Consider the following 20,804-nt stretch of genomic DNA (forward strand, 5'->3'; position numbering starts at 1 on the left):
TGAGTTATATTTAACCAAATTTCCAGAATGAAGTCAAAGAAAACCTCCTTCTAACTACATTGCAAAACTTTCACCATTGGAGGAAAATAAAAGTCATCTCAACGTCTGGAAACAAACTTTGGCCAGTTCATTAGAAACATTGCTTTTCAAAATGTGTATGGGTTTCATTGGGATTGCCAAACTAGTCTTTATCAGTTTTCATTTGGGACTTTGATTCAAGTTTTGAAATCTCATCTCATTGACTGAAATTACTTTGGATGACGATATAAGTTGTCTAGATTTTCACAGGCTTTTCTCACCACTACAAGGAATGTAATTCCCAGTACTATTAAATTAAAACGTCATACTTCGTCTATTTGCTACCCTTTAATCTTTAAAGGCAATTTGTTTTGCTAATGAAATCGAGTTGAGAGACCAAGCTAGTCCTTGAATGTACTGGTAATCTGGAACTCTTAAAACTTTGGCCAAGCCAGACTTGAAATATGTTACCTGATCAACAACGTCTATGCATTCCCTGCAAATGTTAGAGAGACTGTTTCACGCTTTTCTTGATTGTTTTTTTTTCACGGGCTTTTCCAATGGCTACAAGGAATATAATCCCCAGTACAATTAAAATGAAAGGTCATAATTCATTTATTTATTACCTTTCAATCTTTATATGATATTAGTTCTAGCAACAAATTTGAGTTGGCAGACTAAGCTAGTCCTTGAATGTAGAGTTGATTTGGAATGCTACTTAACAATTTTTCCAAGACGGACTTGAAACATGCTACCAGATCAACAAGGCCTAAGCATTCCCAACAAATATTAGAGGGGAGCAAATTTTGCAAAGCAGGAGCTAGAGAAAGAAGAGAGTTGGACTTCATTGTTTTAACTAGCCTGGATTCTCGAGGACTTGGAGGTGCTCTCAAAGCGCACATCGAACCTCTATGGTCACTAGAATTGGGCCTAAATCCTGGGTTTGGACAAAGCACATTTTTGCTTTTAAAGATGTTCAGTATAAGATACCATTCGCACTTTTGCTGAAGACAGTTTAGTCCAAACTTCTTTAAACTTGCCCAATATAATATCGCCCCTCTTTCAATCCATCTTTGGTCTTGTTTGACCTATTGCAAACAATTACATTCAACTTTTGAGGTTACGATTTTGTGAATAACATGCATATCAAAACGATGAAGTTTAATTTAGAGTAGTAGGTCGAACTTCCAAGTCTAGCTTGGTTTGACAGATTCAATTAAAATTTCCATGAATGTAAGCTCAAGTGAGATTCAATGTCTCAATCATATCAGCTGAAGTGTTGAAAAATACAGAAAGATAATAATAATGGCATTGGTTGGGATTGTACAGTATTCAGAGAAGGTGTGAAAGGTATCTTATACAGTACATTTTAAAAAGCATTCTTGAGCTATGTCCCAACCAAGAATTTAGAGTCAATTGCACTGACCGATGAGGTTTTAAAGTGCGTGTTGAGAGCAGCTTCAAGCCCTCAAGAAAATCAATCAGGTATCTGTGATCAAATAATACGTGTTTATGAAAACAAAAGTCAATAAAATATGAATTATTCGTTTTGAACTGCTCCATTTCAAACCCAGTAGTGGTAAAGAAGTCCGCAAAAAATTGAAATTAAATTCCAACAGGTCTGATCAGTTGAGATTCCTTTCAAAATAAAGACTTTTTTACAACTAACCCTCACAATTCGACATTGCATTGTGATGGAACAACCAAATACAGTGAATTTAGTTTGATTAAAAAAGAATTTATCGGTACTATGAATTGAATTAAGGTGTAACAATTCCGACAAAGCTAGATCTTTGAAAAATAATCTCCCTTGATTCAGATGAGGGTAAAAAGTCAGTACCCTTGTGTTAATACGGTCGTTTGTCAGAAAGATTCAACTTGGTTCAAGAAGCTGGCCAAAGGCAAGAAATTTATGACCATGAGTCAACCCGTCCATTATTCGAGGATTCTCCAACAAATCGTCACAGTGAGTTTTACGAGCGCTTTCAATTTGCCATAATTAGCAAACCGGGCACCATTTCACCGATCACAGAAAACGGTAGCCGTCGAGTGCACGAAAACCGATTTCCCGTGGACAGAACGACAAAACGAAAATCAGTCTGCTGAAGCTCTTCCATTAGTCATGATCTCCAACAAATGGATCCTGAGCCTGGGCCTTTTGGTTTTGGCCAATTGTGTGGTGAATGGCGAGCCCGAACCTCGTCGACGATCCAAAGTCCCAAAGATCTTCAATGACTCCGAGGAAGGGAGCAACAAGACCTCCAACTCCAGGGAAGGAAAAGGTATGTCCGTTTAAAATTGCTGCTTATTCCTCGTTATAGATTTGGTCAGACTATCAAGCAAGGTAAGTAAACTTATCCAAAATTCAGTTCCTTTCTTCGTTCGACTTGATAATCATATATTTCCTGAAACGAGGTATCAACTTTTGGATTTCAAGCAAATGAATTGCATTTTAGTGTTTTCCCTCTTCAACATTGTGCAATTCAACAATGGCGGTTGCCGCAGCTCCAGCACAATCAGTGGGTAAGCAAAATCATTGCAAATTAATTTCTGTCTGGGTTTCGTTCATTCACACGCACAACGCCCTGTTGGCTGATTGGAATTTCTTTTTGTGAATCTCTGCGAGTGAGCAGACGTAAAAATTGATGTATTGCCTCAAAGCCGATTTCGAAAGTTACAAAACACAGTAAGGGTCAAAAGAGGTTAAGAGAGTCCCCCAAAAGAACAATTGATCATCAAGCTCTTGGAAGGAAATGTTTATTTTTTGCTAAAATTCGGTGGAGCAAATTTTACTTTCAAAAATAGAGATGTAAGACCATGGGCATGGAAAGTTTCCTTTGGTGCTTAACTTGCGATATGGTTGAGCAATCTTGCCTTTTGGAACCTGTGACTTTCAACCCCGACGATCCACTATGATCCATTTCAAACTCAGCTGTCCCCCCTAGCCATATAAAGATTTCAACTTCTAGTTATATTTTCAATGGCAGGAGTATTTCGCTTTAATCTTCACTTTGCAGGCCATGTGCAAGTAATCTCCCATAACACCCACAATTATTTCTTTTTGCGTTTTAGTGGCGGAACTGGATCCACGAATCGCAATGGAACATGCTTCACCATGAACGAATGTGTCAGCAAGGGTGGTTCAGCTGCCGGTTCATGTGCTGCAGGGTAGGTATTAGGTTAATATTTTCCCCTTCATGATCATTTCATTGGTCATTCATTCATTTATTTACTAAGCTGTAATCCAAACTAGTTCTGACTCAAAAGAGTCAGTCATTAACAAAATATATGGGGGATATCTCACCTCAATGACTTGGTAATTGTCGAGGAAGATTCTATTTTCTTTTCAATTACAGGTTTGGAGTTTGTTGTGTGTTCCTGGTAAGCACCTCTGGCGCAACGGTGACTCAAAATTGCACCTATGTCAGAAATCCAAACTTTCCCAACTCATTGGACACCACCTCGCAGATTTCATACAATATTCAAAAATGTGATCGAAGTAAGTAGAAATTTCCTCTCCTGGTTATTTTTAAATATCACTCATGCTTAAATTTATTATAGCGGACTTTAAAAAAAGACTTTCCATGTCTAAGAACAAATTTAACTCATATATGAACGACGTTACCCAGACTACATGGCCCAAATTTAAGGATGGTTTTTAACAACAGATCGGATATTTCTATCTACTTTCAAACAGATGTTGTCCCTCTCTCCTATTAACCTGTTATGCTGCCTCTCGCATTTGTTTGTAACTTACCCGTATGCTTGATTTTTTCGAAAACCTTACATAGCATTCCAACCAGGTCTAAAAACGCATTTCATTTTTGCTGACTTCCTTTCCTCTACTGAGCGTAGAGTTTTCAACAATTCAAGACGAAAACGTTATCATTTTACTTAACGTAATATTCATATCTTATTTGAATCATTTAATGAAGGCCCTTTTTATGCATTTTGCCCATCTAACCTATGCTTTTACTTTACGCTAACAATCCATAACATCCCTTGAATGCAGTGTTGATAAGGGATCTTAGTCAAAAATTTGTTCAAGTCTGATTTAAATCATGTTACTGGATCAACACCTACATACTCCCTACGAATAATAGAGGGCAGCAAACTGAACAATGAAAGAGCCCGAGAAAGAAGAGAAGTGGACTTCATTGTTCGAACTAGCCTGGATTCTCGAGGACTTGAAGGTGCTCTCAAAACGCACATTAAACCTCAATGGTCACTAGAATTGGCCCTAGATCCTGGGCTGGGACAAAGCTCATGAATGCTTTTGAAAACGTAAAGTACCAGATATCTTCTCTGAACACCATAGAGTCCCAACTTTTTTAGTGTCTCCCAATACGAGAGCTCTCTACTTCCTGTGATGTTCCTAGTAAAACATCTGTGGAGGTGCTCAACTTTTGCCAAAGAGCTGAACTTGTTGGAGCCCAAAGGGGCGAGACATATTCAAGTCATGGTTGAATAATCAGCATGTAAAGCGATAGCATTGTGATCCAAAGTCACTTTTCAAGGCATATAGGAATGACATAACTGGAAGTTGTTATCAATAACTAAAAAGATAGTAAAAGATTCAAACCCATAGAAGCGCCTGATTTTTTTGGATGATTTTTAACCACAGTCCTCTGCAGAAGGTGTCGATGAGGATGCTGCAATCAATCCCTTGTGATGATAAACTTTAAAACCCAACAATCACATTACCGTCCATAGGTTCCCGGCCTCTGTTTTAATAATGACACTTTAATATGAAAAGAATTTTTAACGGAATTATCTGAAGTGACTTTAAAGAGAGTGCCAAGAGCATGTTATATTGGAAAAACAACCCCCAAGTAAACATGGTGTGCCTCAAAACTCTGTGGTTCAATATCATTAATCGCTTCACAACCTTTTGAGCACTAACTGTAACGTTCACTTCGTCAGATAATTTTGTGAAATACGTCATTTGTCATAATCATATCATATTTTACCTATACTAACAAATAACTAATTTTTTAGGCGTCTGCTCTCTACGGTTGGATTTCGAGACCTTCTCCATTCAAGGAACAGGCAACACGGAAGAGATTGATACCGATGTAATGCCATTGGATCCCGGAGGCGTTTGCTTGGATACCTTTTCCGTTCAAGTAAGAGGGAATTCCCAATTCATCAAGGTCTATACGACTTGTATCAGTAAATATGATATTGTCTTTTAGGTGAACACTGGCCAAAACATCCCAACCATCTGCGGTCAAAACACGGGCCAGCATAGTAAGTGCTTGTTATATGTAGAGGGTTAGACTTGAACCCAAACTTCAGCGAAAATTGTGCGTTTTAGTGTATGTGGATGTTGGCAACTTGGCCTCTGACACTGCTCAACTCAACTTTGCCTTCAGTGGATCCAGCAACAATCGCCAATGGGAAATCAAAGTCACACAAATTCCTTGCAACACTCAGGGGCAGTAAGTAAGGCGTACAGTTAAGAGGTACGGTTCAACAAGAACCAAGCCATAAAAGCATATTAAGTGCAACGGGAGACAAGCAACCATTTCACCTTGGTGAGATTACTCGTTAACTTTAGGAGTCAACGAGCATGTGACAGAAATTGCTGTAAGGAGATTAAGGACCAAATCAGAAAGGCCTGGCGAAAAGAAACTAAAATGTATTAACTTCATATGTCAGTTATCTGAACTTTCCTGAAGCGCTTGACAAAGCGAGTCAGTTTCTGCTCCTCAATCATTTAACTGACGAAGGAATTAGAGGGAAAATTATTGTGTTACTCAGATGACATCTTACGGGTCGCACGTTAATGGAGTACTAGGGCACAAGCAAAACGTAGCCTCTTGCGTGATCCTCGGGCCTCTAATCTTAATCATTTTTACATCTCCCACACAGAGGCTGCTGCTCAAGGGCATACTAATATTTTTTTTCACTGGACACAGACAGATGTCTTAAATGAATTCAAGGTACAAAAAACACAATCACTCCAAAATTTGAACACATGATAGGGACACCATCCTATCTTGATGACCATCAAAACCCGATAGAGTTAGTCGGCTCTGTAAGAGATCTGAGGATAATTGTAGAGAACAACGAAAAATTCGACGAACATATCCACCGTAAAGTGTGCATGGCTTTTCAGACATGCTGATACATATGTCGAACTTTCAAGTCCAGGGATCCGTTTATAATGAGAACTTTGTCTAAATCTAAAGTTCAGCCCCTCATTGAGCATGCATCCCTCATCTGAGCCCGATAACCGCAAGAGGGCTGAATAGGACTGAAATTTACAAGGGAGCTTCTCAAGGAACTTTGTTGGCATAAGCCAACTAAGTTATTAAGGAAACTTTCAAGCACTTGAATTATACAGCACCCAACGAGGATACAAACGATATCTTGAACTTTACATTCTGAAGTGTCTCCGCGGCCTTTGCTCCAATCCTGGTGCTCAACATGCACTCAATGATGGGAAAGGCATTATATGTATCATTCGACAAAGGGCGGGTTTCGTTGGACACCAAACTCTTCAAGAGCCTTTAGATTACGTCTCAATAGCTTTCAAAAACAATATGCTCCAAATACTTTCAGTTTTTCAGAACATGTCCAAAACATCTAGCGAGAGAAACATAGTACATTTTCATTCCTATGATACGCTTACTTACAAGCACACACAGTTCATGAATTGCTGTAAGAGTCACCCTAAGACGGTTTTCAAATCCATCTTTTAGTCACTATGGGAACCATGCAACTACATTTTAATTGTCGGTGTGCCTTGTCATTGAAAAGGCCCCAACTTTTCAGGAGTACTTTGAGCTTTAATAACTTTTACCATTTTTCATCTTCATCTTACTGTCAAATGGGAAAATTTAGTTTTGATGACTGTGTCGTCATTACGGATTGGAAGGACTCATCTAGGAATTGGGAGTTTTTGCACACGACTTAAATTCAAATGTTTTGCAATGACAAAAGCTACTTTTGGTCAAAGTACGAGCATATACAGTACTAAGAGTTTATTTAGTATCCTAACATGGTTTAATCCTTTTGGCTTTGGGTGAGTGGAGCATTTTAAGTAAGAAATAAGGCCAGCTGTAATCATTCAGTCCAGTACAATGCTTTCAGTGAATTTGCCTGCAAATGGCTGTTTAAAATTGTGAATTAAATTTGAACTACCTGTGTGTTTTTGCATTTTAAGCATTTTTTGCGTTTTTTGCTCTTTTTGTTGCATTATCACCTGCATATTTTGCCAATTTTATTTTCATTATTTGGACAGCTCTACTGATTAGTCCTATACGAAGATGTGTTAAAGCGGCAGGTTCAAATTCGTTATTAGACCAAATCCTTAAGACATAAAACATGCCTTGACGTGCCTTGTTGGGAAATCATTCCCAAGCATCAGGTAAAAAAACATAAACTTTACAAATAAAAATTTGAAGCTGAGACGTGCGTTGATTGAATCAAAATGTTTATTCAAGTGGCCTTGATGAAATTTGACACGCAAATTTGGCAGAGAGAATTTCATCTTGAAACTTTGTTCTTTTTAGTCCCAACGGTTGTGGATGCCTTCAATATCACACTGGTTTGACTGGTCGTCTCACCTCCTTCAACTTCTTACCCACCAACGACAACCACTTAGCCAACCAAGAGTGAGTAACCAAATTCGTTGGAAATGATGTTCTATTTGCCATAATAGAAAATGTTCCTTCATTCAGTTACTCGGTTTGCATCCGACAAGAAGCCGGCTTTTGTTGCATTGAATATTCCGTGTGTTCGGATGCCAACTCCTTCAGTATCGACACCAACAAGATGCTGATGATGTCAAAAGTGGAAACAGAGTGTTTGACCATTGACTACATCACCATCGAAGGTAAACTTATCCCATGTCCCGAAGATATGTCTTTACTTCGATCCATATTGGCATTTAAGAGGAAATATATCTTTCAAGTCATCGTATTTGAAATATTTTCCTCATTAACTTTTGTACATATTGACTTGTGAAACTTTGAATTGCTCAAAAATTTCGAAGTACGTTGACTAAAGCCTCAAAAACCCTCTGTTTTCTCGGCCTTTCCCTGAGTCGTATGTACATTCGACGTTTCATGTGTGCCACTTCAAGGGAAATTGCCAAAAAGCCCCCTCCATAGCTTGAACTACCGAAAACTGGCCCACATTGATAATAAGACCACTGTAACATCTAGGTATGACGACTATTGCTCTGCCAGAATGTTATTTTCTGCAGTTTGAGCAAAACAGGGGAATATTTTGCCAATTTTCTCTTAAAATTGTGCAGGCGATTTGACAAATGTACGACCCAGCACAAGTCAGAAAGAAAAAATCGTCGGACCAAGGTTCCGTGAGGATATAGTTTAACGCATTACGAAATTCTTGAGCACGCCGGAGTTTGACAAGTCAATACTTAAAACGTGGAGTTAAGTCGGGTCAAGAGAACTCCTTTGTATATTGAATGTGGAGATTAAATTAAAGCGTTTAATTTCATCGTTTTGCAACATCAAAATATTATAAATTGGAAATAATGGCGGGGAGCCCTAGCTAAAAAAGCCCTAAAACATACATAAATGTACCAACAATGCCATTCAATGTGGTAAAATAGAAAAGAAAAAAAAAGAAAACAATGGAAATAAAAAGAGTTTTCAGGAGCAGATTCAAGAAGCAATAATCGCGTGACTAAAGCACACGATCAGCAATAAAAGAATTATCATCACAAATTCCAATTTCAGGTGGACAAGGATCCTGCGCTGGCAGCAATAATCCGACGGCAGGCGTCAACAAGTATTGTGGTGATAAACTCAATCCTTTGACAATGCAAATAGAGCACGCCCCTGTTTGTGGTAAGCAATATTGATATCAAGAACCACCAAAAACTTGAATGGGGCCTTTGGGCATGAGATTGGAAAAATCATTTCTTAAGCCACTAAGCAATATTAGTAAAAAATCGAAAAAAATGCTCCAACTGAAATCGAACACTTTAGAGAAAACTCAACAAATAAGCTCTCTTGTCTGAAATGTTTACATAGCATAGCGGAATTTGATAAGCCTATCAACCTATAATTTAATCATAAAGTCCGTGCATTGCTCATTATGAAGTGAACTTTGCTCATGAATGAGTGATTTTGCACACCTACTTTGGGCACTAAAAACTAGCAGATACATTGCTTTTCATGAGCATGCAAATATTTTGAATTATTCTGAAAGTTCTAATTTAATCCTTTATTCAAAAATTTTCTGTGCATGAACCTTTTCTGAGTCATGTCAATAAAATAATCATTTCGCAGCACTCTAACTGAAAGATCAGTTGATGACCAAATTTAAGTTGGGCATTTTGTGGAAAAAAGTGTTTTGGCAAGAAGCATCAGGGGGACAAAAGTTGTGAGGTCAAAAACATACCATCGTGATAAGGGTTAAAGTTATGCGTATCAATAAGTCCAAACTATCCTCGTCTTCAAATCACAAGGGTCACTTTAGAGGGAATATTGGTATAGTCAGTCAAGGACACTAAAGCAAGGAAACGCCACTTTTTTGTGATCACCAAACCTTTCCCGCCAAGTAAGGCCTAAACTTTTGCTGCTGAAATTTTCAATGTCAATTATTGGCTTAATTATTGGACAAAATATGTGAATAATATAATTTTCATAACCATTGATTGTATGTGCATCAAACCAACCATGTAAATATACTTAAAATGGCTTTTAACATGTCTTAAAGTACAACAACTGAAAAGTGCTAGTTGGGTTTTCATGATAAAGCAAGAATTTGCTCTAAACACAATCAGTCAATACTTTTTTGCTAATAATATAATTTGAAGAAAATGGTATCAGAAACATCTTAACCAATTTTCAAGCAATTTGGTGGACTTATTATGAAAATGTGGTTCTCACTCTAGGGATAGCCCTCAATCCAAATGTAGACATATCGTATCTCTGAGCTACATCATGTTCTTTAAACTCATTTTGATGCTTTATAATCATGGAATAATATATCTTAAGATATATGACACTATTTTGGATGCTTTTGCAAAACACAAATTTATTGGAGTTCAAAGTTCAAATTGAAATCTAGTGTACTGTACTTTGGTATTACTCTGTGCCCCTTAAATAATGCCTACCTTTCATGCGAACTTCCTAATAGGTAGAAGATTAAACTCTACTAAAAGTTAATTCATTCACTTTTCACCAATGCCTGATGTTTTTTTGTCAAATGTGTGGATTAAAACAAAATTATCAATTGTCCATCACAAATATTCTAATATGTTAACATTTATGTACATGTACTTTTATAACCTATTTCATACATTTCTTTCTTTTTGTCAGTGTAAGTTCCTCATCAATTAGTAAAATGATTCTTGTTGATTTTCTATCTATGCGTGTTTTTCAGCCAGTTTTACGCAATATTTCACTGATTTGAAAGGCAATTTGATTGTTTTTGATTAGTTTGATGTTCATGAGCATTTCATATATTCTTCTGACTTTCAAAATTAATTCAGAAATATTTGACAAATGGACGGAGTTGTATGTCAAGGAGATCATTATGTAATTAAATGCACTTAAATGCACGATGTTGCATGGATAATCTTGTTTTATTAATACTAGAGTGACTGTCTTGATTCAACGCAATGGCCTAAGTTGGCGGTCAGGGGAAAGCCGTGTCGTTTCCTCTCTTTAGAGTCCCTGAGTCAGTCCACTCTCCAGGTGCTCTTCGGGTGTCTGAGTTGCTCCTGGAAATATAACGATATTTTTGCATTGTTTCAGATTGTACCGCACCGTTCCGAGTAGACATATTTACGGACAATGACGTAGATTTAATGGACATGGCGACGCCCAACACTAAGCCCTCTCGAGGTAGTATTCAAGTGTGATTTTGAAATGTCTTAAATCAAGCCAAAAATTGTAGAAGTTTCAGAATTCTAAAGTAAACGAGTTTTCTAGCACAATCATAATGTAAAAATATGTTTTACACTTTTTGATGAAATGTTAAGGCAAAAGTTTGCTCGGATTAGCAAATTTGTAAAACTTTTCTGACAGAACTTCCAAAGCTTGCAGTTTTTTCTCACTGAAGTCTAAACTGAATCCTGAAAGCTCTGAATCGGCGACTCTTATTGAACATTGTCTTACTTTTGGTTCAGCCAGAGTCAAAAATGCTTGTCGTTATTGGGTTACTATGCATTTTTATAGAAGCAGAAGAGTGACAAAACTTAGATTGTGTGTTCGACCCAAACCTTATGAATCGTCCTTTTATTTCAGGTGTCTGTTTGGAATATCGACAAATTCCGTGCTAATCTATTTGCCAAATAAAAAATAGGCGACCCTCCTTGAGAGATTGAAGATGACAACTCTAAAAGCATCAACGCATGAGATGATTGAGCTATTTGTTTTCTATAAAAATTTATGTCTCATTTTGTCAGTGGATACCAATTATAAAATTCTATGTTATATGTTTGATATTTTTTCCGCAAATACACTTCATCGAGCCTTTCTATGCATACACTACAAATCTGGTTGATGGCCGTGAAGAGCTGGAGCCCATATCGTTACCGAATCAAGGCCAGGGCAACTGCAACCTCATCATTGGACAAAGATGGTAAGGGGACGAGATGTTTAAATGTAACCCCATTTTCATTCAACGCTCTGGCCACCAGACTTGCCTACTTGAATGATTCTTGCTGAGTCGGAGGTTTAACTTGAAATGCCAACTCCCAAAAAAATGCTTGAGGTCAGTGACAAACACATTTTATTCAGGCAATTGAATCATCTTATTGGCAGCAGCAATCAATTGTTTGAGGGTTGTCTAATTTATTTACAAGGATTGTCTAGTATGAAAAGTACAAAGTCTCACTTGAAAATGGGCGATATGTTATGAACGCGCTAAGAAAAATTTATAACCAGAACACGCCTGACCCTGATTCCGTACTAGGTATATGCTGCTTTCAACGCACGGCATCAGGCCTACCGTCTTAAGGAAGGGTGGGCCTACATGCTGACGAAATATCAAGTTCCTCTACGAGTCAAAATGGTCGATCTTTTAGTATTTTGGTTAATATGTGTGAATACTTTTTATCCCTGAGGATTTTTTCAGGTTGGTGAAATCTAGCTTACTTTTAAATGATGCATAGCCAACATTAAGGGTCCAATGAAAAACAGTCTGAATCGTTTTCAGCTGATATTGTTGTATAAATATATGTGGACAGTAATTTTTCAATCTGTGTCCTGCTGTCCAACATCTATAGAGGACCCAGATGCTCCATTCGTTCTGTTGAGGACCTATCCCCCTGCTACTTCACATCCATAGCCCTTCCGCAGGGGGATCCCCTATTGCCAATCCTTTTCAATTTTTATGTATCCGACTTGCCCGAAGTCCTCACACACCAAGGCCCCACCATCAACCATTTTATGGTACTATTTCTCCAATATGCAGACGACCTGGTTCTCTTGGCTGATTCAGCCGTGGAATTGCAAAATGCCATCAATGCACTCCACGGTTATTGCCAAGAGAACAGCCTTCAAATCAATGCCATCAAGATGACGGCCATGGTTTTCTACAAAGGTCGTTTGCCTCCCAACTCTTTCCATATCTGCAATAGTCCGATTGAAATCATCAATAATTTCAATTATGTCGGTTTCACATTCTCCACTCAACTCTCCTTTACCAACCATCTCAAATCATCAAAAGGAATAGCCAAGGCCAGGATCGGATACATGTACAATAGACTTCCTATCAAGAATCTCCCCCTTCCAATAGATCTTCAACTCTTCCGGACCTACATCTCTCCAATTTTCCTTTATAGCCTTCACCTTTGGCTTCCCAACTCCGCCCAATCCGCCCTCAAATCCGCCGATGCCACCTTCACCAAGTTCCTCAAACGATACCTGTGCGTGCCCCAATATGCCAATAATGCATGGACGCATTTTCTATGCTAAACCGAGCCCCTCACCATCGGGCTGGCAAGGTTAGTGTCCAACAGTGTTGGGAACCTGACCTTTCCGGAGGTGATGTCCGGACACAAGTTGTTCTTCACGGTCAAGGACTTTATAACACCTTATTGTCCTTGGCCCAACATCCCTTCTGAGTATTGGCGCTCACGCACCTTTGTTCGGCTCCTGGCCAAATGCCATCAGCGACCGGAGTTGACAAATGATCTGTTCAGTCTGACCCATCCAATCTACTGCAATAACCAAGATTTTAATCATTTAACTCTACCCACCCTGTTATCAACTATCTTAATGCTTTTTCCCGTTTTGACATTTTTCTTTTACATATTAACAATGATTGTAAAATGCTTCAAACCATATTAATATTTAACTCAAGCCGTGACATGAACAAGAGTCACAATAAAGAATTATCATTATTATTATTTTCAAGCAATATGTTTGCCTTATTTTTAACCTAACACTCATTTGCGCGTCTTTTTGTTCCCCAATGAGGGCATATCAGGGCTCACTAAACCAACGAGCGACAAGACTAGTTTTACTTAAATGGACAGACATTCATAATTTAGTGGACAAGTACTTGTGCCTTTTCGTATTCCGTTGTCTTTTGGTAGAATGAATACCATTTTGGGAGCTTCAATCATTACGTTAATGGTAACTCGTTCCTTATTTGGAGCTCCCTGAGAACAGACACTTTTTAGTTTGCTGCAATTAATATCTCCAATAAATTTCGAACCAGGGTGTGACTTCCTCCGTTGCTCCTTGGTTGCTGTCCACGTGTCGTGCTCTTGGTGTTTTTGTGTGTGGTTGAATGAATGGGAATAGCCATTTATTCACTCAATTAGGTTTGCACGGTGTTCAAAAAGCCCTATCAAGTTTCCAGAGAAATTCCCAAACACAAATTGGCATTTTTTTACCTCAAGAAGTCATAGGGAACAACTTTAATTTCATTGTTTTATGGAATTCTAGTCCACATAAAAAACTTACATACCTAAAAACATTATAAAAACTAAGAATTTCAAAAACCTACTCAATGTAAATTAGAAGCACACTTAGTTAGCTCTTGAATGTAATTTACGATATCATCTATTTCACCGCTACTTTAGTTACATCGGATTTAGTGGTCCAAAAATTCATCGTCTTTAGCCCCAAAATGCCCCGGGTATATGTTAACTCAATTTCACAAAGATATAATATCGATTTTCACTATCGCAAAAATGAAAGATTATTTTTCCATTTCTTGCATAATTTCAAATTAAGTTAAAACCTCGTACAACCATGTCTAAAACCCTCAAAAAGCAGATTTTTGAAAATTCATTTTTAAAAGCGTCCAAGGTACATTTAGGTGAGTGGTCACTGAAAATTTCCCAAATATCAATGAAGCCTTTAAAGAAGCTATTTTCAATCAGTTTCAACAAAGTCTTCAAGAAACGACAAAATCTATAACATTGTCTGTTGTATGTACCGTCTTCAGAATTCAAGTGAATACATAACTAAGTGCACACATGATGATTGTAAAACACATTTTCAAAGATTACACTTTTAGTGTGTTTTAAGTGACATTATATAGCAGTTTTAGCTATTGTGAGACTTTGTAAGCAGTAGAAAAATATTCTTTTTTGTTGATATTGAAAATCAATATTAATTCTTTCGGAAATTAATTAACATATAACCGGGGCATTTTGGGGCTAAAAACGATGAAATTTGGGCCACTAAATTCCATGTAACTAAGAAGCGGTAAAACAGATGATATCATAATTTACATTCAAGAGCTAACTAAATGTGCTCCCAACTTACATTGAGTAGGTTTTTGAAAATTTTAGTTTTTATTATGTTTTTAGGTCTGTAAATTTTTTATGTGGGCTAGAATTTCATAAACCAATAAAATCAAAATTGTTCCCCATGATTTTCTGAGGGAGAAAAATGCCAAGATGTGCTTGGGAATTTCCATCAAAACTTTAAAGGGTATTTTTACCACTGTGTTTGGTTTTTCAAGCCTCTTTGGTAAGACGTAATTACTTTAGAACCTAATTAGCTTAAGTCTCATTTATGTTTTTGTTTAGCTTTTGCAGTTTCTCTCTGATTTGTATTGTAGTATTTCTAGTTCAGGATCGTAATGTGCAGCGGTCCTATTTCTTTAGTTTGATTGCATTGGTCCTTGACTGTCCGAAGTTATTGTTCATGAGTGTATTGATTTCATTTTGTGTTATATCAGTTTGTTGAGTTTATTTCTGTGTTTTTGTATTGTTTACGTGGATTATAATCCCTTTAGCTTGGCTATGTCTTGCTTATCCCAACAAAGACCGGATCAACTTCTTATGCGTTATTTATCTGGAAGGTTTCAAAAATACACTGTTAATAATTGTAATAAAATGATGCATAAATAATACATGAATCGACGTCACAACCAGCAGGTATCTCAAGTTTCGTCTCAGTTGGGATTCCTCAAGTCTTGGCTTCGGCTGGTTTTTGCTCTTGGCTTCTCTCACGAGCACTAGGTCGATGTTGGCACATCATTCACCGATAAGCCACTCCAATATTGGATTTCAATCCTTCACTTCCCCCGCCATTCAGCCCCCTGAGCTCAAATCCATGTTACGCGTGCCATGACTCTTGGGCGCTCCTGGGCCTCAAGAAACAAAACTGGGCAATGGGGAGGACATATATCCCATCACGGGTTTTTACCGAGACCCTCCGCACATTTCCCAAGTGGTCCGGAAACTTCTCTGTCACGGCCTCCCTTCCAATCACTTCTCTTGGCTTGGGGTCAACCACCGACACAACACAACATCCCCACCGCCATGTTACGTGTTCGAGCGTGCCACTTTGCTCTTGCTGGCATTTTAGGTAAATAAATCACACACTTTTTTAACAGACCCTGGACATGCTCATAAAAGGATTGAAGGAACTGAGCTTGAACAACCCAGGAGGTAATTCTTTGTTCGGTCCCTGTAATAGGTAGCTGTTCGAGGTGAGAAGGTTATCGTCTTTAGGGTCACCTGACACATAGCACAAGGGTCTCTTGTTGAGAAAACCCATCACTTCCGATATCACAACGTGAAACTCAGTCTCATTGAGTGTTCGCCAAAGCTTTTTGTCATGCAAGACAGCCTGAAGAGCCCGCTTCGCCGATTATACCATGCTTTCATGTAAACCACCATGATATGGGTCCAACTGTGGTTGGAACTGCCATTCCAATCCTCGCCGAACCAACTCTCCTCTTGTCTCAGCATGAATCTCTTCAAGTCGAACTCGCAACGCCTTTTCTGCACCCACAAAACTGGTTCCACGGTCCGAATACATGAATTGCGGTTGCCCTTTAACATTGACAAAACAACGGAAGGCGTTCAGAAAATCTGCGGTTGATAGACTCGGGCACGCTTCAAGGTGAGCAACTAAGGTACAAAAGTAGTCGAATAGGGCTACTCATCTCTTCTCAATTTCATTTCTAGACACTCGCACGTTGAATAGTCCGAACAAGTCCATCGACGTAGACTGAAAGGGAGGGGCCGGTCGAAATCTTCGCTCTGGCAACTCCGCCATGATTTGGGTCAGAGTTTAGAGCTTCTTTTTCGTGCAGAAGAAGCACTGCCCTGCTAGCTTCTTCAGGAGCTCTCTTCCTCGAGTTACCCAAAAGCGTCCCCTCAATTTTGCCAACGTGTAGTCCACTCCCGCGTGATGATGCTTCGGATGATAATGTTAGGCAAGAAGGTGAGAAAGACAGCTCTGACCATCCAAAATGATAGGGTGTTTGGCATCAAACGGGAGTAGAGACTTCCGATCCTTCCTTCAGCACGCATTAACCCCTCTCGTTTAAATAAGGATGAAGTGGCTCAATGGAGATGCTCTTCCATTTTTTCCCTCTCTTTTCTTTGAGGAGGGCTATTCACTTTGGTAGTTCCGTAAAAGCCAAACTTAGCTCTCAGTTACATCATGCACTGTTTCCTGACGGTTGGGTTCATGCACTCCGAGACTGGAGCGTTTTCGCCACCGTGCCAAACGTGCGAATGTCCACTTCCAAGGTTCGTACGTCCACAGTGGAGTTGAAAGAAAGTGGAGGGATCCGTTGTCTGGATCGGAAACACCAAAAACGCCTCTCGCGTTGATATCTTGACTGTTCTTGTTCCTCTCCCAATCCGCCGGCCAATACGTCTCTGAATCAAGCAAGAATGAGGGTCAATGCTTCCATCGGTGGGATAAAAATGGACCAGTGCTTTGGAGTCAACTTCTTGTCCCTTCACCTGCTACATTTGCGGTCCCTGGAAGCCATCTCGCTCTTCTGATGACGTCAGGGATTGAACTTCGCCCACAGGATTAGCAACATAAGTTTTGTAGAAGCATGCCGTTCCTCGCAGCCATTGCCGGATGCAAGCCGAATCTGTCCAAAATAATCTTTTGGACTGTGGAAATTTGAGGACGTCTCTTAGAAGATCGGCCAATCTCGCCCCTAGCACAACAGCACAGAGCTCCAGCCGGGCCACTGACTGGGATGACTTTGGCGCCACTTTGGTCTTGGTCATTACCAAATTGCTTGGACGTCATTATTACAATGCACTCTAAAATACACCACAGAACACATAACTTCCTCGCTTGCATCACAGAAGACATGTAGTTGGAAATCGCATTCTTGGGGAGGGTGGGTACAGAGGCACCTTGCAAACGTCTCTTCCGCCACAATGGATATTTTGGAGCACCACAATCTCCACCACGACAAAGTGTCTGTGAGATGTCGTGCTCGCTCCGCAGTACAATCCTTCTAAAGGTGTCCAAGATTTTAGTCCCAATCTAGCCCCATTGTAACTCCTCATTTTAATCTTGGCTTTCACTGTAAATGGGGAGTGTATCACCAGAGGAAAAAAAACAAAGGAGAGAGCTTGGATAACAATCCCTTTTTAGTGCTCTGGAGGAGGAGGGGGGGGGGGGTTGTTTCATCCTCTCCAGGACGTTGAATCTCAAGATGTCACGCCTACGGTCCCAAAGTATTCCAAGCACCGTATCACATCTCTCGGTGTTGGCTTTCATTTGTGAGAAATAGTAATAATTGCACAGCCATTTGTTCAATTTAAAATTGCCTTGGCTCAGAATCTTGTCCACATCCTTGGCTAGTATCTCGGCTTCTAATAAGGTGCCGGTAGACTCGAGCCAGTCGTCACCATAAAAGTTATCTTCCACGCTCTTAACTGTTTGGCTATCCTTGGCTCCAAAATCTCTCGCCGTTCGCCTAAGGGGTGCTATAGCAACACAAGGACTAGGACCATCTCCAAACGTAAGTCGGTCCCTCTCATAGACATGCATGATAGTTTTCCTCCCTTTTGAAATAGAAATCGATGTTTTTTTGCGTCTCGGGAATCCAAGTGGATAGAGGCAAACATATCTGCAATGTCTGCACGAAACGCCACACTGAATTTGCGGAATCTTGTTAAGACATGAGTGACCTTTGTTTGTAACTTAGGACCGCAAAAGAGGGCCTTGTTCAAGCTGAGGCCCTTTGTTTCCGATGAGGCATCAAAAACAACCCTGAGTTTATCTTTTCGCTCATTCTTGTAGACCCCTTGATGAGGGAGGAAAAACTGGCCCTCTTCTAGGCAAGCATCTCCTTGTTGTGGCTTCTCAATAGGTCATAGGCGTAAATCTTGCAAGCAAATCCTTTGACTTACATTTTCTCGATGGCTTTCTCATAGTGATCTCGGTACAGGGGGTCTTTTTCTAATCTCTGGTTCAGTCGCATCCACCTCTGCTCCTCCTGGCCCAGGTTGCTCTGCAACTCCCCAACTTTATTGCCGCAAGGAAGTTTCACCACATAGCCTGGTTGGTTACTCAACTTCGTTATATTTCGCACCAAGTGTGCTAAGACTTCTTGGTCTTCACCCGACCAAAGAGTCTGGGGTTTGATTTCGGTGCCCAGCACTTCCCTGTCAAAGAAACGATGAGCCAATTGGCGTTTTTCTTCTCTCTCTAAGAAGTGGAAGTTTACAATTGGCCTACTCTCACGAGTGAAGGTATGCAAAGCGCGAGTCATCAGGAGAGGCCCCTTGGCCGCCCAGCCACACAAAGTCAGTTCCGCAATCGGCTCGCCCAGTTTACCCGTTCTGGCGGCTTGAGGGGTAACAATTTGGTGTGGTCCAAACCCAAAAGCAAATCAGGCTCTCTCTCCACATCTTGCAAAGGCAAATCCCGCAAATGTTCGTATTTTTCATTCAAGACCGTCCACCGGGTCCTGTCAGCTCGTTGGTTAGCTTCTTGCCCTCCATCTTCGTTGCTATCAAGGGAAATACCTGACCACTAAAAAAGGCTCTTGATCTGTAGGTGGTAGGCCATCTTCATTCCATTCTCCCCACCTACGGTACTCAGCGGGACAGTGACAGGTTTCCACTTCTACACGTTGAGGGCCTTCCTTAATTTGTTGAGATCAGGGTCACGTCACTTCCCAGATCCACGTACACCAAGGCTTCTTCACTCTTCCCCTTGTCGCTCAGTATAGCGTCCTTGAGCATCCCAAAGGCAACCGGTCTACAGGCGGTGCTTTGGGCTGTGTTTTTGCCGTTGCTTAGGGCAGTAGCCACCGTGGTAGCTGATCTCTCGCTCTTTACCCCATGATTCCTTGTGAACCAACTTTGGACACTTTTCAACTATGTGTCCTTTACTTCGGCAGATGAGCATAGCAGCAGCGATTGATGCTGCCCCACCGTCTTCTGTTGTTCACCCCAGGTGTCGGCCCCGTGGGCAGATCTGACGCTGCCTTGAGCTCGGGGCGGTTCGGGCGTTTTTCGAAAATCTGTCAGCTGCGAAATTGTTCGATCTATTTCCCGCCTATTAAACGGGCTCAAGCACTCCTTAGGATGCATAATGAGTAAATGTCGCACAAAAGGTTGGGATTTGACATTAGGAAAATGATTAAGACGAAGAGTGACATAATTATTAAAAAACGATGCACCGGTGACAGGAAAGAAATCGGACACGGTAAATTGCTTTTTTAAGCCTGACGAAGCATGTTGCGGAGAAAAGCTACATACAAAACACAAAGTTATTAAACATTATCCTTCAATTCTTTAATATATAATTACTCACATTTCCTCCTCGCTTTTTGACTTCGGTCCGAAAACGTCGAAGAGCACTTCTGCAGCAGGCACGGACCTCTGCTTCAGGTGAATTCGCCCAAGCTGTTTATAGGGCTTCCTTGAGATAGGAACACTCTTAAAAAACTGTTCCCCTCAGTCTTCTCTCCAGATTTGACTAGATGGCAAAGTCCATTGGGTTCAAATTCCTTGCTCAAGAACGAGACAAGATTTTCCTCGCACCACTCTTGTGTTTTCACCCAAATAGTCATTGATATGATTTCTAAAACAAATTGGCCAATGAGAAAGCAGCATATTTTCTGGTGCCAAATTTATATTTGGTCTCAATAACAACGGTTTTGAGAAAGTGTTGAAAGGCGGCACAGTTCCCCAGAAGATATTAGTTTGAATTTCGCCTTTGCAAGACATCCTTATAAAAATGTGAAATGTGGTGGATGATTAGAGAAGTTTTCTCTCATGTGAGAGGTCGCTGATTTGATTCTCCTTCCTGAACTTTCTCAAGGAGACTTCTGTTCCATAATATAGCTAAAATTAAGAGAAAAATAGAAGCTTTTGACAATTGGAAGTTGTGGTGCTTGCTAAAAGTCCTGTCGGCCAATGATGGTAGTTGACCAATAGACTGATTTATTATAGGGAAAAACATAGTTGCGTTGCTGCAGTATCTTCATCCAACGGCAAGCAGCAGCATCTCAAGCAAAATGTCAGGTCACAGGTACAGTTCAAGCTAAATCAAGCTGTAGGCTCAGGTAATTGACAATTCAGATAGGAATAGAGGGAAACGTATTGAAAAGTA

At 39.9% G+C, this 20,804-nt stretch overlaps 1 protein-coding gene across 1 annotated transcript; it reads left to right on the forward strand.

Moving 5' to 3' along the window:
- The first annotated feature begins 2,113 nt into the window (after positions 1 to 2,113).
- LOC131892061 (uncharacterized) lies at positions 2,114 to 11,485 on the forward strand. Its single transcript, XM_059241795.1, has 12 exons — positions 2,114 to 2,300; positions 2,475 to 2,541; positions 3,091 to 3,186; positions 3,375 to 3,517; positions 5,017 to 5,144; positions 5,214 to 5,268; positions 5,336 to 5,459; positions 7,539 to 7,640; positions 7,707 to 7,861; positions 8,733 to 8,843; positions 10,761 to 10,850; positions 11,253 to 11,485. Exons 1-12 carry the CDS (start codon positions 2,141 to 2,143, stop codon positions 11,285 to 11,287), a joined length of 1,266 nt encoding a protein of 421 aa, XP_059097778.1. The 5' UTR covers positions 2,114 to 2,140; the 3' UTR covers positions 11,288 to 11,485.
- The last annotated feature ends 9,319 nt before the right edge of the window (positions 11,486 to 20,804 follow it).

Source organism: Tigriopus californicus, chromosome 12 (genome assembly GCF_007210705.1).
Source record: "Tigriopus californicus strain San Diego chromosome 12, Tcal_SD_v2.1, whole genome shotgun sequence".
Lineage (NCBI taxonomy): Eukaryota > Metazoa > Arthropoda > Copepoda > Harpacticoida > Harpacticidae > Tigriopus > Tigriopus californicus.

Bases quoted from the DNA above. Each gene is read 5' to 3' on its own strand.
- LOC131892061 (XM_059241795.1), top strand. From the start codon at position 2,141: ATGATCTCCAACAAATGGATCCTGAGCCTGGGCCTTTTGGTTTTGGCC. The intron at 2,542-3,090 runs GTAAGCAAAATC...TTTGCGTTTTAG, and splicing joins AGCTCCAGCACAATCAGTGG to TGGCGGAACTGGATCCACGA. The intron at 10,851-11,252 runs GTAGTATTCAAG...CTTTTATTTCAG, and splicing joins CAACACTAAGCCCTCTCGAG to GTGTCTGTTTGGAATATCGA.